Source organism: Phascolarctos cinereus, unplaced genomic scaffold, assembly GCF_003287225.1.
Source record: "Phascolarctos cinereus isolate Bilbo 61053 unplaced genomic scaffold, phaCin_HiC Scaffold_9;HRSCAF=440, whole genome shotgun sequence".
Lineage (NCBI taxonomy): Eukaryota > Metazoa > Chordata > Mammalia > Diprotodontia > Phascolarctidae > Phascolarctos > Phascolarctos cinereus.
In genome coordinates, this window is record NW_027556402.1 from 212,927,886 (window position 1) to 212,943,828 (window position 15,943).

The window sequence follows — 15,943 nt, forward strand, 5'->3', positions numbered from 1 at the left end:
AATCCTCTCTACCCTTCTAGAGATTGTCCAGCTGAAGCAATAATAACACACATAAACAAATATTATTATGGAACAACTCACACTTATAGAGCATTTAGGGTTTATAAAGCACTCCTTACAACTTTATGAGATCATCCTCAATGAGTTCATAAGTTCAAAATAAGTTATTAATAGAAAAACTTCTGTGAAATAAAATCCATGCACAACAAAGGTGATATTTCTCAAGTGTTTTATTCCCATCACAGTTTAGCTTACACTGAGTATGTTAAAAATATTGTACACAAAACATAATACAACAATTCCAAAGACAGTCTACTTTACCAAGTGAATGCAATCTCACGTGGTAAGTTAGTGTCTTACCTTCCCATGTATTTCATGGCAGCTCTCTCCTTCCAAAGGACTGAAACTTGTGCCAACTGGACTTTACTAATTTGGGGCATTAGAACAAGTCTTCTAGGAATGCCACATTTGTGAAGGGGCCTTTGCATGCTACTGGCTATATTTTTCCCCAGTAAAACATGCTCAAAGATTCTTTCCTAGCAGCCACTGAAAAAGAATCTACAACTACTGGCTTGGAAGTCAATGACATTCTTGAAAAAAGAAAAAACAGCAAACTGAAAACAGCAGGCATACTCATCTACCATATAAACGTCAACAGGAGAAGGAAGTAACTAAACAGTTAATAATGACGACAAAATAACTCTGAAAAGGCAACAGTTATAAGGGCTTCAGATGACAAACTCAGTAGTGTGAAGCTTCACTGCTCTGTCAAGTCTAAGCTCATAAATTATAATTCAAGTTCATATTTTGAAGTAAAAATTTACTCTGTTGTATTTTAAATTAGCTCTACTTTGTCCATAAAGTATGTTTTAGATCCTTTTATGTAAAAATACTCAAACTTTTGTTGTGTGGTCTAAGATCAACAGGAAGGGAAGCTTTTCCTATGAACAAAATTAAATCAGATCACATAAAGTAATGAGACGTGTACATGTTAATATATTTTCTGTGTATTTACAATAAATTCATTTGTTAATACTGTGACAGAAAAAGTAATGGACTGATCCACATTATATTATAGAAACCAGGTTTTAAAGATGACCATATCTTTCTAAATTAAAAAAAATAATAATAATATAGAGTTTCTCTTGTTTCTAAAGTAGACCTCTAATGTAATGACAAACTCCTGGTAAAACAAAACAGACAAAACCTTGCAGAATGGCAAAGCCCAGAATCAAAGACATTGCAAACAAGCAGAAAGCAGCGAGTAATTTTTTCCAGTGCTACCTAATTAGAGTTGTTACCATTTGAGAGACAGTGTTCTTTTCTATTTGATGGCTTAAGACAAAACAAAGAACTCGATTTGAAAACTGCATTGATCTAAAGCAGCCACAAACAAAAAGCTACCAATTGGGTATAAAAAACATAGCCTTGTAAGTACAACATGCACTAAAATGTAATTACATAACATACCAGATTAATAAATTAAGGATGAAAATTCCATAACTATTTTAGCCAATTTATCATATTTACCAGTGAAGATATGTACTGGCACTAAGTTTTCGTCCCTAAAAATCAAAACAGTGTAATTTTTCTACCCCCTTCAGACTGTATTTTGAGTGAGGCTTTGGAAACCCTCTTTTGAGTTTTCAAAGAGGAATAGTATTCTAAAATATTATTATTTGGATAGAAATTATTGCCATTAATTTTGATCACCCTAGTATACAGGCACAACTGAAATATTGGCAAAACTAATTTAAAGAGAACAAAACAAGTTGAGGTCAGAATTTTAAAATTCAAACAAATTCATGATAAAAATTCAAAATAAAACAACAAAAATCAAACCTCACAAAAGTAGAAAACTTGATATCCTAACTGAATTCCTCAATCTTCCAAGGGCCTGTATTTAAACAAATCCATCAGCACAAACCTAAGAGGGGTAAAAAATAAAAACCATAGCATGTCAGTCTGTATTTTCCCAGTTGATGGTCTGTAAAAAAGGCTGACCTCAGCAGGAATATTAACACTTTTGTTTTCCAGCAAGTACTGTCGAATATCCATTAGGTTATCACTTGGGAAAGAGAGGGAAGGGAGAAGGGAAAATCAACAGCCCCAATTACCAAGTCAGGGATAAGTGTAGCCAGGTCCTGGCATTACAACAGCTAGATTAGCTCTACGGGTTTGGATGAAGAGTTCTCTGCAACCTGTCATTAATACTCGTCTGCAGTTACCGGCTAGGTGTTCATTTAGAAGTTAGCGTTTCCCTCCCCACCAAGAGCAAGTAAATCAATGTCCTTTTCTAATTCCCATTTTATTTCCTCTTCTTCCTCGCCACTTAGAATGCCTTCCCTCAGCTGTTTGATAGGAAAATGTTCTCTTTTTCCATCGGTGAAGAGATGATTTCAAACAGAAAAACATGGAAATGCAGATCCTGAGATGAAAATACAGGGAAATTAAACCGAAGTGCTTCATTACTCAAACTTCTGTTTCAGTTTTTTCTGGAAGACAGCTGGCAGAATAGAGAGAACTGCTAAAATCATCAGGACAAATACTGAGTTCCAGGAAACAGCTTCTCCTGCTGTTGTAAGCTGGTAGAGTGTTGTTCCTGCTTTGATTGCTACGAAAGATGGTGGTGCAACACCTGGAACAAAACACAAAACCAAAGGATCAAGATTAAGTTATTTTAGTTTCAAGAACAATATGCTGCCTCTGTTTTGAAAGCTAATTCACGGAAGACACAGGGCAAAACACCACTTTCAGGTTTACTGAAGAGTGAGTCCTATTAGGCTGACAGGACAAAGCACTAACGATAGCTGGGCGACTTGGTACTGAGCGCTCCCTCAATGAGTCTCAGACGGGGAGGCTGAACTAAATGATTTCTAAGACACCCTCCTCTTTAAAATTTCCCGACTCCAGGAACACTTAAGACACCTACTACATTGGACACAATATGTACCAAGTCCCTTTTTCAGTCAAAAGTTATAAACAAAGATACGACGTGGAGCTGGTTTTTTTTTTTTCATATTTATTAGTAAAAATGGAAAAGCCTACTTCTTCATCAGTTTCTCTATTAGGAATCAAAAGCATTTTAGAAACCTGAGCCCACCATTAAGGTCTTCTTCTGATGTCTCATTTGGCAGGAAGGTGATGCTGCATTTGCAGAAGTTTTGGCAACTCAGCACAAACTAAGAAAGAGCCCACCACTCACTCTAGACAAGGGCTGGATGAGGTGTGTCTGTCTTTCACTTTGGAATCAGGATTAGCCAAGCTTTGAGGTTTATCATGAAGTTGTTCACCAGGGTAATTTTTGGAGGGGGCAATGGTCACAGCAGAGCTCAAAGACAGTCTACTAAGTGGCAAAGAAGCAAGCATTAACCACTTTGGCAAGATCCAAAAATCTGAGAAATCACTACCCATTTTGTTATCTCAGTATTTTAATGGGAATCTGAAAAACAGACTTGACCAGAAAGAACTAAAGTTCATCTAATATTTATTTTGCCTCTAAGCAGACTGTGCACAGATAAATTTCAAAATCGGCTAAATTTTCTTCAGAGAATGAAATTCAACCAACTTCCTTAAATGATTCACATTTATGTCAAAGATATAATGCCAGATAAAATCAAAAGGGAAATTGCAAGACAAAAGAGGCCCAGGCTTCTTCTTAACCCACTGTCTTCTCATATAACAAAAGTTTTAAATTCTTATATAATCCCATCCTCTAAGTCAGTATCCAGTAGAGGTGGTATTCAGTAAAGCATGTACAACTAAAGTCTTACCTAGAAAAGTACCAATAAAAAATACTTTTAATGGTACATTTATAACAGGAGATGTTATATTAATAAACCAGTTAGGCAGAAAAGGAGTTATTCTCAAAAATATTATGTAGTTAATGAGATGATCTCGATGTCGTTCAACCTGTCATAGAAGAGAAAAGGATTAGAATTCAAGCAAATTCTTATCTAGCATTCCAACTTTTCTTTCAAAATAGCTTAAAACGCATACATCTGCTAATCACTCTGATCTTATCCAGATGAAATGAACAAAACAGAAAATGAGTGGAAAAATACATGAAAATATTCAGTGGTGGCAATGAAGGAATTGTCCCAGCATACATTTGCATAAGATATTGAATGTAAAATAAATTCTGATTTTTTTTTAACAAGTAACAGAACTGGGTTTTCTTTTAGGGTATGTGCTCACAATTTCTACCATAATTTTATCACTGGGGCTTCTTTCTTTCTTTCTTTTTTAAGGACAAAAGTAGAGCATTAGCTTTTTAGGGCAATAAACAACATATATTTATCTATAAATTCCCTGCAGTGAAGCACAAGTATTCAGCATAGTGTAGTAGAAAGAGCAATGGAATGGGAGGTAAGACACTCATCTGCTTGTCCTGAATCCACCTAAATGCATTATGGAGGCAAGGATAAATGTCTTTACCTCTTGAGACCTCAGTTTCCTCATCTGTAAAATGTAAGAATTGAACTAAAAATTTTGTAAAGTTATTTCCAGTTATAAGAAGTCTCTCAGTATACACAGTAAGGAAAGAGTAGCAAATTTGGAGGGCAAAGAGCTCCACTTTAGGTACTTAATCCTTTTAAAAAAAGTAATCTCTTATAACAGAACCCTTCATTTCCTTTGGGTAAAGGTAACCTGAAGGAGGCTGACAGAGGACAAGAAAATGATATTTATTCACACTTGAAGTTACAAGTAAAAACTGATGGGCTCCTTTTTTCCATGAGCCACTGTTTTCTCCTTGTCTCTGCCTTATCTGTAAATTCAACCCTAAACTCTTCACTATGGATAATAATCCTTTTGACATCTCCATATTTAACACTGCTGACCAAAACCACAAGCATTTATTAAACTCAATGTTCCAAGCACTGTACTAAACATTAAGATGCAGAGGAAGGCAAAAATCATCTGTCTTCAAGGAACATACATTCTAATACGGGATACAACAAGGTAAACAAATACAAGATCTATACTGAAATGATGGAAGACACTCAGGGGTGGAGAGTGGGGTCAGGAAAGGCTTCCTGGAATGGGTGGCACGTTGGTGGAGTCTGGAAGAAGCCTGGGAACCGAAGAGGCTGAAGTGAAGCAGAGCATTACAGATATGAGGGAGAGTCAGTGCAGAGGTGCACACACAGGAATGCAGCACACGTTCAGAGAACTGCAAGGAGACCAATGCTGCTAGAATGTAAAGCACGGGAAGAAGCGCCTGAAAAGAGAGGAATCAACCAGGCTAGGAAGAACTTCAAATGCCACATGTGCACGAGAGGGAGGAGTCAAGGATGACAGTGACATTTGTGAGCCTGGATGACCTAAAGGATGGTGGTGTCCTCAACAGTCACAGGGAGGCTCTCAAAGAGGAGACTAAGAAGGCGTGATCAGACAGAGAGGAGAGGAATCAGGAGAAGGCCGTGTCTGTCATGAAAACCCAGGAGATGTCCAGGTGACTAGCAGTGCAAAATGCTGGAAAAGGCTAGTAGACTTGGCAATTAAGAGATCGCTGGTAACTTTAGAGAGAGCCATTTCACAGCTGAATGATGAGGTCAGAAGCCAGAATGCAAAAGAAGAGAGAGAAAGTGGAGGCCTTGAGGGCAGACCACTTTCTCAAGGAGTTTAACCATTCAGACGGAAAAATTATAGGACAGGGGTGGGGAAACAAGGGTATGTTTGTAGGGAGCAGGGAAGGAGCTTTACTGGCTTAAAACTGCACAAAGACATCTGGGATATCCTAGGTAAGAAAGCAGGGAGGACAAATGGGGACAAATTGGAAGTGTATGGGAATAAGAGCAAATGTAGGAGAGTTGGGCTCTGGCAAGGAAAAGGAGACTGGACTGATGAAGGAAATAATGGTGGAGGATGACTGAATATGTGAGATGAGATGAGAGGGAAAAAGAAGGAACTTTTGGAGAATAATCTCAATTTTTTCAGCAAAGTATGAAGCAAAGTCTTCTGGAGGGTGAGATGGAGTGGGAGGCTAGAGTAGAAATGAAAAGATTTCAAATAGCTGCCATAAAGAGTGGGGTAGTCAATCAGTCAGAAAGGAATAGGTCTGCTCAACAGAGCTCCTTCTTTTTTACCTAAACCTAACTCTATTGAGTTCTGCTGGGGAGCCATACTTCCAGCCATCCAAGTACATAACTTCAGAATCATCCTCATTTCTTTGTTCTCCCCAACTCTTCACACATTCAATCAATTGATGCTATTGTGGATTCTATTTCTGTATCATCTTCCTCATGCCACTCCTTCAATCCACAAAGCCACCATGCTAGTCTGGGTTCTCATCACTTCTTGTCTGGACTACCTACACTATCGCAACAGTTTCTTTTTGCGGGCCTCCCTGCCTCGTCTCTCCCCTCTCTAATACTCCTGCCATATCTGCTCAACTGATGATATTTTTTTAATTAAAAAAAGTTTTAAACAAAAATCCACCTTCTCTCCCTCTTACCTCCCTCACCTCCCACTGAAAAACAAAAATGCACAGTCAAACCAAATAAATTCCTGAAATGGCTATGTTAAAGTGGTACTCTTAAAGCACAGATCTGACCAAGTCATTCCCTTCCTGAAGAAATTTCAACATCTGACTACTGTCTACAGGATAAAATATAAGCTCTTCTGTCTATCATTTAGAGTCCTTCACACACACAAAAACCCCACATACACATACTGTAGTCTTTCAAAATATGGCTCCAACCTATCCTTCCAGACTAATTTCTTATCCTCCACTCCGTCTTCAGTAAGTTACATTCCAGTCCAACTGTTCTCCTTGCTATTTCCTGCATATGACTCCCCAGCCTAGAATAATCTCGATCCTCATCTCTCTGCTTAGTGGAATCTCAAGCTCCTGGCAAGAATCAGATAAGTGACATCCCTTCTACCAGAGGCCTTCCATGATTCTCCAAGTATCTACATTTTAAATTTTGTCTCTGTATGTACTATTTCCCCCCCAGTAGATTTCAGTTCCTTGAGGGCAGGCAGTTTGTATTTCCTGTGCCTACCACTCAGTAGATGGTAAATAAATACTTAAAGAATTAAAATGACTAAAGAATGAAAATACTAACGCACATCATTTGCCAGATCTACTGCCAGATTCTTGGTCCAGGTCTGACTGGATCCTGGAAATACAGGTCTAGACTATTAGACTCAGGCTCAGGAGGTTTAACTTTAACAAAACCCAGTCTAAAGTCTAAAACTAAGATGTTTTGATATTAAAGATTTAGAATGACACCTAAAAATCCATTCTAAAAGTCTAAGTAAAAAAAGCATCATCCATTTATTTTCAGTGAAGGTACCTGCAAAGCACAGAAGTTTGTATATAGCAGTAAGTGAACATACATAAACACGCCTATTAAATACAAACCTCAATTTCCTACTGGGCTAGTGACATCACAAAAATTTTAGAAGTTAACAGATTAGTAATGTAGGCAACAGCAAAAGTAAAATCCCACAAAATCTGGAGTCAAATTATATAATTCCCATAAATTGCTTGGGAGGATTAGCAATAACACTATGTAAGTTCAGTAGCAATTATACCTAAAGAACTTAATCTGTAAGAGACCTCATTCTAAAACAAAAAAAAATTTTTAAGTGATTTGTGACCTTTTCAGATAAGATTAAATTAAGTCATTTAAAAACATCACAGAAAATTTAAATCAAAATTTGGCTTTTAATGATTATGGGAAGTAATTGCTAAAATACTGTGATCGTGTAAGACGTTAAATTCACTGAAATGAAATTTTTCATTTGCAGGAAATTAAACAGCTCTTTTTCTTTCAATAAACATTGAGTGGCTGCCTAAGTTCTGAAACACACTATAAGTAACTTAATTAAAAGCACATGGATAACTTTTTTTTGTATTCGGCATCACAGAATCTCAGAAGGAACCTCTTCATTTAGAACACCTCCCACCCAAAGTATAAATGTTCCCCTCCACTGGGAAGTGGCGCATCTATTTTGAATCTCATTATTGATGCCACAGTGATAAGCAAAGATCTAAAGAAATAGAGCACCAACAATAAAATAGTTTACGTTTCAATCAAAATTCTTAACTGTCCATTTTATTGTTTCTTTCAGACAAGCCCCATGTTATTTTAAGTAAGGATGTTTGGACATAGTAAGGATGATACATTTAGCATTACATTATCAAAGGCATAAGTAGCATATAAAACAGTATCAATACAAAGAAGGTTTTTACCTGCTGTGACCATTTCACTGCCTTTTCTGTTAAATACTTGTATACCACTGGTCTCCCAACCAAATACGAAAGCATGTAACAGAAGGAGGCGCCAAGTCCAGAGCACTAGAAAGCAATAGAAAGCTATGAGCACAATTGTACTTCCTCACCTGACTGGTAAGGCCCTTTTCACTCTAAGGATTCACCTAGTCTCATTTCATGTGGTCCTTAAGATCACAGATTTAGAACTAGAAAGGACCTCAGAAATCATTCAGTCCAACCTTCTTATTTTGGAAATGGGGAGCCTGAAGCCCAAAGCAGATAGGTGACTTGCCCAAGGTCACACAGATAAGTGGCAGAGTCAGGATCTAATGAAAACCGCTGCACAGATTTAACATAAAAGAATAAGAGAAATCAGGTACCATTTATCTGGATCTTCTTTCTGCCCAAGGCCACCCTTATAATGAGGCTCTATTATAGGACTCACACAGGCAAGTTTATAAAAATAGCTAATTTTAGCTAAGAAAAGCATTTTTCAAGATAAAATCTCAAACTAATCAAGGCACTGATTTGCTTTACCCCAAACCACTATTCTCAAGTAGTCTTTATAGTCTGCCAAATCAAAAACTACACCTCCTTTCCAATATGTGACTCACCAAAGATCAGTATGCTCTGGGACAGACAGAACAGGTGACAGCTAACAGAGCTGCTCTGTACTGTCTCATCAAATGGTACAGCTTTTCCTGGAGGATTTTTATAAGCTACACAGCCACTGAGCTTTTGCTAAACCTCATGTCACAGAGCGTCCCTAGGATATCATCACATCCAACTTTAAAATCATTTCCCCACTGCTCCTTACAAAGATATATATGTGTGTGGGTGTGGGTGGGTGTTGGTATGTAGCCACACACCCATACATACATACACACATACATACATGCATACATACTTACCAAACAAACAAGGAATAAGGCTAGTGGAAAGGGATAAAGAAACCCTGAGAGAATACTGAGAAATATAGACCCTGGAATAGCAAATGTTTGCAAGCTGTAAACTTAATGGTTAAGGATTAAAATATAATGAAATCCTCAAAAGGACAGAAATTCAACACTTCTTCGAATAATGTATACGGTATGGTTTACAAAACAACCCACATGAACATAACACTCAACAGGTTTGATTTCTACATACTGTCATAATTCACTTTTTTATATTAGTAGAATGTCTTAACTATAAAGGTTGCTGTCCATGGGGTTAATAAGGCCAGTATAATTATGCTAATAAAATGCCCTAGTTTAAGAAAATTTGGCATACTAATATTCCAAACTTAAAAACCATAAAAATTTGGTCGCCAATTACTTGCTTTGCTGACAGACCATTTCAAATTTAAGCAGGAATGTTTCCACAAAATACAAATTTTTTACTAATAAAAAAAATAGAGGCTATATTAGACAATAAAACATTAAGATATTTTATAAAAATCTAAATAGAATTATATTAGCTTGGGGGTAGAAAATAAAGTTAATCTCTTCCCCTCCCTCCTTAAATTAAAATTTAAAAAGTTCAAAATTTTAAAATAAAGATGTACATGGTTAAACAACATTTGTATTTTAAGTTATTATACTGTATTATAATTTGTGATGGCATTAACAAAAACAAGGAAATACAATGTCTTGGCAATCTCCTTTAACACAAAAGTTTTTCCTCTTGTCTAGCAAGTTTAAAAGGACCTCTTCAATAAGACTTCCTCAATTCCAACTGTTTTAGTCTAAGATACAAAATGTGTAAAGAAAATTAGAATGCTTAAAAACAATTAATGTCTAATCATTATATAATAAATGTATAAAATTATACATAAACAAAATGTAATTGTAAATAAATCATACGTAAACATAAAATTCATAATCTGGAAATCTAAGTTAATTTGGTAATAATTATTAGTAGCATAACTGACAGATTTTAATACTATCTTAATACTATCTTTAATCATTGCCACCACATAATCGTCACACCCTGGTTTTTTGTCTGTGTTTTTCCCAGTCTAAAAATTGGTTTATAACTTTTCATTGCATAATCATCACATGGTATAATTTTGTTCATTATGCCACTTGAAAGGTAAACAGAGCAACAATGTATTCACCAGTAGCATACGGATACCTATTTATCTCTCACACTTTGTATGAGCCTAGAATTCTCAGCGCACATCCATTGTCAGTATATTTCCGAAAGCCAACTTTTATGGTTTGTTTAGAGTGCTGCAGTAGTAATGGAACTGTTACTCACCCAATAAAGAGCCATAGGCACAAGGCAAGCAGGCAAGCAGACAAGCAGGCAAAGCTGCCTTGAGTAAGTCATGTGAAATGGTAAGACCTGCATCTTCCCATTTTTAACGTATATTCATGAATATTCCATGCATCCTAATCTTGCACCAAAGACAGTTTAGCAATAAATGATTTTTAAGTAATACCAGCACAGCTGTTTTTAAAAGCTTCACATAGGAGTTGTGAAATGATCCAACCATTTTGGAAAGCAATTTGGAACTAGGCCCAAAGGGCTATAAAAATGTGCATACCCTTTGACTCAGCAATAGCACCTCTAGGGCTGTATCCCAAAGAGATCATAAACATGGGAAAAGGGACCACACGTACAAAAATACTTACAGCAGCTCTTTTTGTGGTGGCAAAGAATTGGAAATTGAGAGGCTGTCCATCAACTGGGGAATGGTTGAACAAGTTGTGGTATATGAATGTAATGGAACACTACTGTGCTATAAGAAATGATGAACAGGCTGACTTCAGAAAAACCAGGAAAGACTTGTATGGACTGATGCTGTGAAGTGAGCAGAACCAGGAGAACATTGTACACAGTAACAGCCATGTTGTGCAATGACTAACTTTGATGGTCTTAGCCCTTCTCAGCAATGCAAGGATCTAAGACATCTCCAAAGGTCTCATGATGGAAAATGCTATCCACATCCAAAGAAAGAACTATGGAGTTTGAATGCAGATCAAAGCACACTATTTGCTATTTTTTTTTCTTCTGTTGTGTTTTGTTTCCTCTTTCTAGTGGTTCCTCCTATGGGTTCTAATTCTTAATTACAACATCACTAATATGAAAATATGTTTAATTGGAATGTATACATATAGCCTATATCAGATTGCGCGCTGTCTTGGGGAGGGAGGTGGGAAGGGAGGAGGAAAAAAATTTAAAACTCAAAAGCTTATGGAAGTGATATATACACATCTCCTTTAAAAAAAAAAAAGCTTCACATCATGGCCATACCCTACTTTTTGCAAAAAAACTGGCATAAAACCTGTGACGATAATGCAATGAAATATGATATTTAAATACTATTTAATATTAAAACCAATAAAGGAATTGGATACAAAAGACAATAACAAAGGCTACAGACAAAACAACTGAACCAAAATAATTAATCATTTTAATCCTAAACTTATAGTGCTTTTTTATTCATTGTTTTTTTCTTCAAACAGGAAACATTTTCTATAATTAAGGGCTATTTTATTCTCCCCTAATGTTACATCCATCATGGAACTGAGGTGACTCTGGGTTCGTGAAGGCTATATGCTAATACAGTTCAAGCACTTCCCCACCAAAGACTCCAAGTACGGTCTATTAATGGACCATGTCTCTAATGTGAGCACCAGCTTAGCAAAATTAAAAGTTTATGACCACAGCAACTCAGAAACACTCACTAGGTTATAATTAACTGACAGTCATGTAATATCTTAAGGTGCAAAGAATTTTATAAACATTATCACATTTGAGCCCACAACAGTTCTATGGGATAAGTACTATATAGGTCTTATTCTCATTTTACAGATAGGGAAACTAAGTCTCATAGGATCATATGTCTAGAGCTGGAAAAACCTCAGAAGCCATTCAGCTCAACCGTCTCATCTTACAGATAAGCAAACAGAGGCCCAAAGAGTATAAGTGACTTTTTCAAGGAGCTTAAGAAACTTACTCAACTCACATAGTTAAGTGTCAGAAGCAAATTTTTGCCCTATGTCTTCCTGAGTTCAAGCCCAGCACTCTGTCCACTAAGGCTGCAATATAAAGGAAATTACAGGTCCTTGAAGTACAAGAAAATTCTATTGGAAGGGAGTGTTTGCCAGAGCTGTCAATGCCTATACCTTCCCTGGATATGGGGGAACAAACTCAAATCGATTCCTTAAAAAGGTTACAAACATTAAAGGTTAAACATTCTCTGCTTAAATTTAAATAAATAAATAAATGAAAGGTATTACACTTTACAAAAGACAATTAATTTCACAGGAAGGATGTTACAATTTGTCTCAAGCAAAAGATATTAGAGAGTGTTTTTTGCTTGGTTTGTTTTGTTTTAAGGCAATTGGGGCAACTTGCCCAGGGTCACCCAGCTAGTAAGTGTCAAGTGTTTGGTCTGAGGCCGGGTTTGAACTCATGTTGCTCTATCCACTGCACCACCCAGCTACCCCTTAGAGAGGTTTTGCAAAGCTGTTGTGAGATCTAATGTATCAATTATGCTTATTAAATGAGATTGTTGATATTATGAAGAGCATGCTGCCATCTTAATAAAAGTATAAAAGTCTCTCTCTTGCTCCCAGTAAATACTAAACTTCTAACAGTGAACTAATTAGTCCAAAAGGTCCCACAGAGCAAGAGCCCAACCCACTGTATACAGTGCATATATCTTGGTTGTCAATCAGTCTTATAATTAGGTTGGAGAAAAAAGGAAAACCTACCACCACCTAAGCCCTGTTCATTATTTCTATCCACATTTGGCAATGCTAACCATCATTCTTTCTTAAGCTATCTGCTTTGTTAAGCTCCACCAATTAGGGAACAAAAGCCTAATTTTCTGCAAACAAAAACTGTATAAATATCTGACAAAGGTCAAAAGAAATGGAGGGCGCTGCTTGGTACATTGATTTCAGTGTATTATATTTGTAACCTGTAAGTTGTTAATTAGAGGAATGTCTTAATTTATATGGCTAATTTAATTAGACTGAATAAAAACTAAATACTCTCATCATCTTCTATGCATATGAGCTTCTCTGATGCTACTAGCCTCAAGATCTATGAGTAGAACAGTAGAATGATGAGATATGGTATACAATATTCACCACTACATATTTTATAAAATAAAGGAATAAGTTGGTCCTATGTATAAATATTAGATATTGCTGAGATTTTCAATTAGGGAAATTTTCATTGATGCTGCTAATTTAAAAGAAACATAACAAGGTATTCATAAGAAGCAACAAGGTGTATTAAAACACTACAGCTCTGAGTCAATCAATTATTGTCTTCATCCTAGTTCAGTCACTAACTAGCTGTGTGACTGTAGAGCAGACAAAGCATTTCACAGCACAGAATCTATTTCTTCCTACACAAAAGGAGGGGGTTTGAATTTGATGAACTCAGCGTTCTCTACCAGTCCTACCACTAGCATGGAAGTGACACTGCATTCTTGAAGGATATGCCAACGAAGAACAAGTTCTACAAGAGTCTAGAAAAGCTTCAAATATAGTCCTCGCAGAAGAGGAGGCTTGTTTTCTGAGGACTGGCTTAGCAAGGGCAGAAAGGTTCATCACCAGGACTCTAGCCACTTGGTAATAAATTCCTTGAGAGCAACCCATGAGACAAAAAGTAAATAAATGTCCCTCAGTCCTGTTCAATTCCCCTCCCTCCCCACTTCCACTTCTAAAGTGATGATGAAAGAAATGAAGAAGAGAACAGAGAGGATGCTAAGAATCCCATAATTGTTAGAAAACCTGTAAACATTAACTTGACTACTGCTGCTTTAAATGTAAGATCTTTTGTCCCACAAGTAATTCATGGACATCCTATTAAAGGAACTGAATGAGAATGAGGAGTTAGAGAAATTCTACCAAGAATTCAGAAAGAGGTGACACAATCAAGGTTTCTAAAGAAAATAAACAAACAGAAAAAAACCCTAAACCCTTATTATTACCACAAAAAAAGTGATACATAACATCAGTCAATATAGATGGCTATTTTCTCATCTATAAAAATGTTTGATGAGAATAACCTACATCCTTGATGAGAATATTAGATTATGAAAAGGTAGAAAGCAATATTCAACAGCAAATGACATTTACCATCACACAACTGATTAAAAGACAGAAGAATTTCTGAATCCAACTGTGCTTACTGTTTGCTGAATATGAAAAAAAAAGTACTTCATTCATTAGTGCAAAATACTCCCTCTTAAAAGTCCTTTCTCCAGGTGTCTCCCATTTATGTATTAAAAATATTCAAAATTCCTCAAAAGACATAAGAAAAGAGAATCTTATTCAAGAACCTTCTGATCAGTAGTATCAGGCAAAACATAAACCAGTGACATTGGCTCACCAAAGGTGCTTACTGCTCTTATGGAAGAGATTGTATAAAAGTCTAAGTAAAGTGGGACCCTTAGTAAGATGGCGAGGGACTTCAGATGCTCCACCAAGTTGCCCCCCCTTCTCCCACTGGCGAATTCCTTCTGGAGAGTCTCCATTTTGGGGACAGACCCAGGCCAATCACGCTTCATTTTGACTCCCTATGTTCCCTTTCTAGCTCCCTGTTATGTGTTATCTTCTTCTCCCGTTAGAATGTAAGCTCTATGAGGACAGTGACTGTCTTACTTTTTGCTTGTATTCTCTATCTTCAGAACTTAACACAATGTCTGGAACACAGTAAGTGCTTAATGAGAAATTCTGGATGCTTTATCTTTGAAAATAACATACCACACCAAGTCCTGGAACACTGTGGAGCCAAGTCCTAAATGAGATCCATAATCTTTTGTGGCATAAAGTTGAATGTACAATCTGTGATATTTGTCGATACACAAAATACATGCATGTTTGTGTGCATCCTTATGTGTATATGTGTTTATACTTTGGAAAGACAGAACAAATGGTCAATGAGTTGGAGCCTAAGTTGCACAAGAGTAGGCAGTATTACCTTTGAAAAATCGCAAAGTTCTTTCAACAAACCCTGAGTTTCTCCCTGACACAAAGATCTCTTTTTTTATAAAACACTGCTAATACCCTGGTGGTGGTGTATGCGAGCAAGACTCTCTGAAGAAATGAAATGAGGACCATCCAAAGGCAACAGAAAGGCACATGGTATGGTTGAGCTAGCTGCAACATGCTCTGAATAAGGAATCATGAAGGATAAGCTGAGTTAAGGATGCCATCAAACATCTGAGCAAGAGAGAAGATGTTACAATCTTCATCACCAGAGGGAACCCCCACATTGATGCATCCGGACACAGCATGGTGAAATAGAGGAAGTCTTGTTTCTAACACAAACTGGCTATGTAACTATGGACAAGTCATTTAATTGCCCCAGGAAATTCAGGAGAAGCCAATCTGCATTCCTGAGGGAAGTTCCATACTAGGAGTTCCCTAAATCAATAAAATCATAGGTCCACATCCAGATATACAGAGAGACAGAGACAGGGATAGGCGGAGAGGGAAAGATACACATATGTGTGCATACACATTTATATATATTACCTCAATGCCCCGTGACTTCAATGACATCATAGATAATTGGTATCAGAGTATACATCCTCCACTGATTCAGATCACAGTCCCCCTAACACCTTAGGATACTGCTTTAGGATGGGGCTCTTGTGGTTGGTCCAAACCAAGCTATGCCAGCCCTCAAACAAGCAACATGTACTGTACTGAGAGACCTGACCTTTCCAAGTTGCAATCCTTGCACACTTGAAAGGACAGTTTGTGG

At 36.9% G+C, this 15,943-nt stretch overlaps 1 protein-coding gene across 1 annotated transcript in view; it reads right to left on the reverse strand.

Annotated features, from left to right (window-relative positions):
- Positions 1–212: 212 nt before the first annotated feature.
- Positions 213–15,943, reverse strand: part of TMEM41B (transmembrane protein 41B) — a 46,086-nt gene continuing 30,355 nt past the window's right edge. Inside the window, exons 4-7 of the mRNA XM_021001951.1 lie at positions 9,136–9,229; positions 8,204–8,308; positions 3,774–3,912; positions 213–2,638 (exon numbers count right to left, since the gene is read on the reverse strand). Of these exons, the coding sequence (XP_020857610.1) occupies positions 2,469–2,638; positions 3,774–3,912; positions 8,204–8,308; positions 9,136–9,229 (508 nt within the window). The 3' untranslated portion in view covers positions 213–2,468. The remainder of the gene's footprint in view (positions 2,639–3,773; positions 3,913–8,203; positions 8,309–9,135; positions 9,230–15,943) is intronic.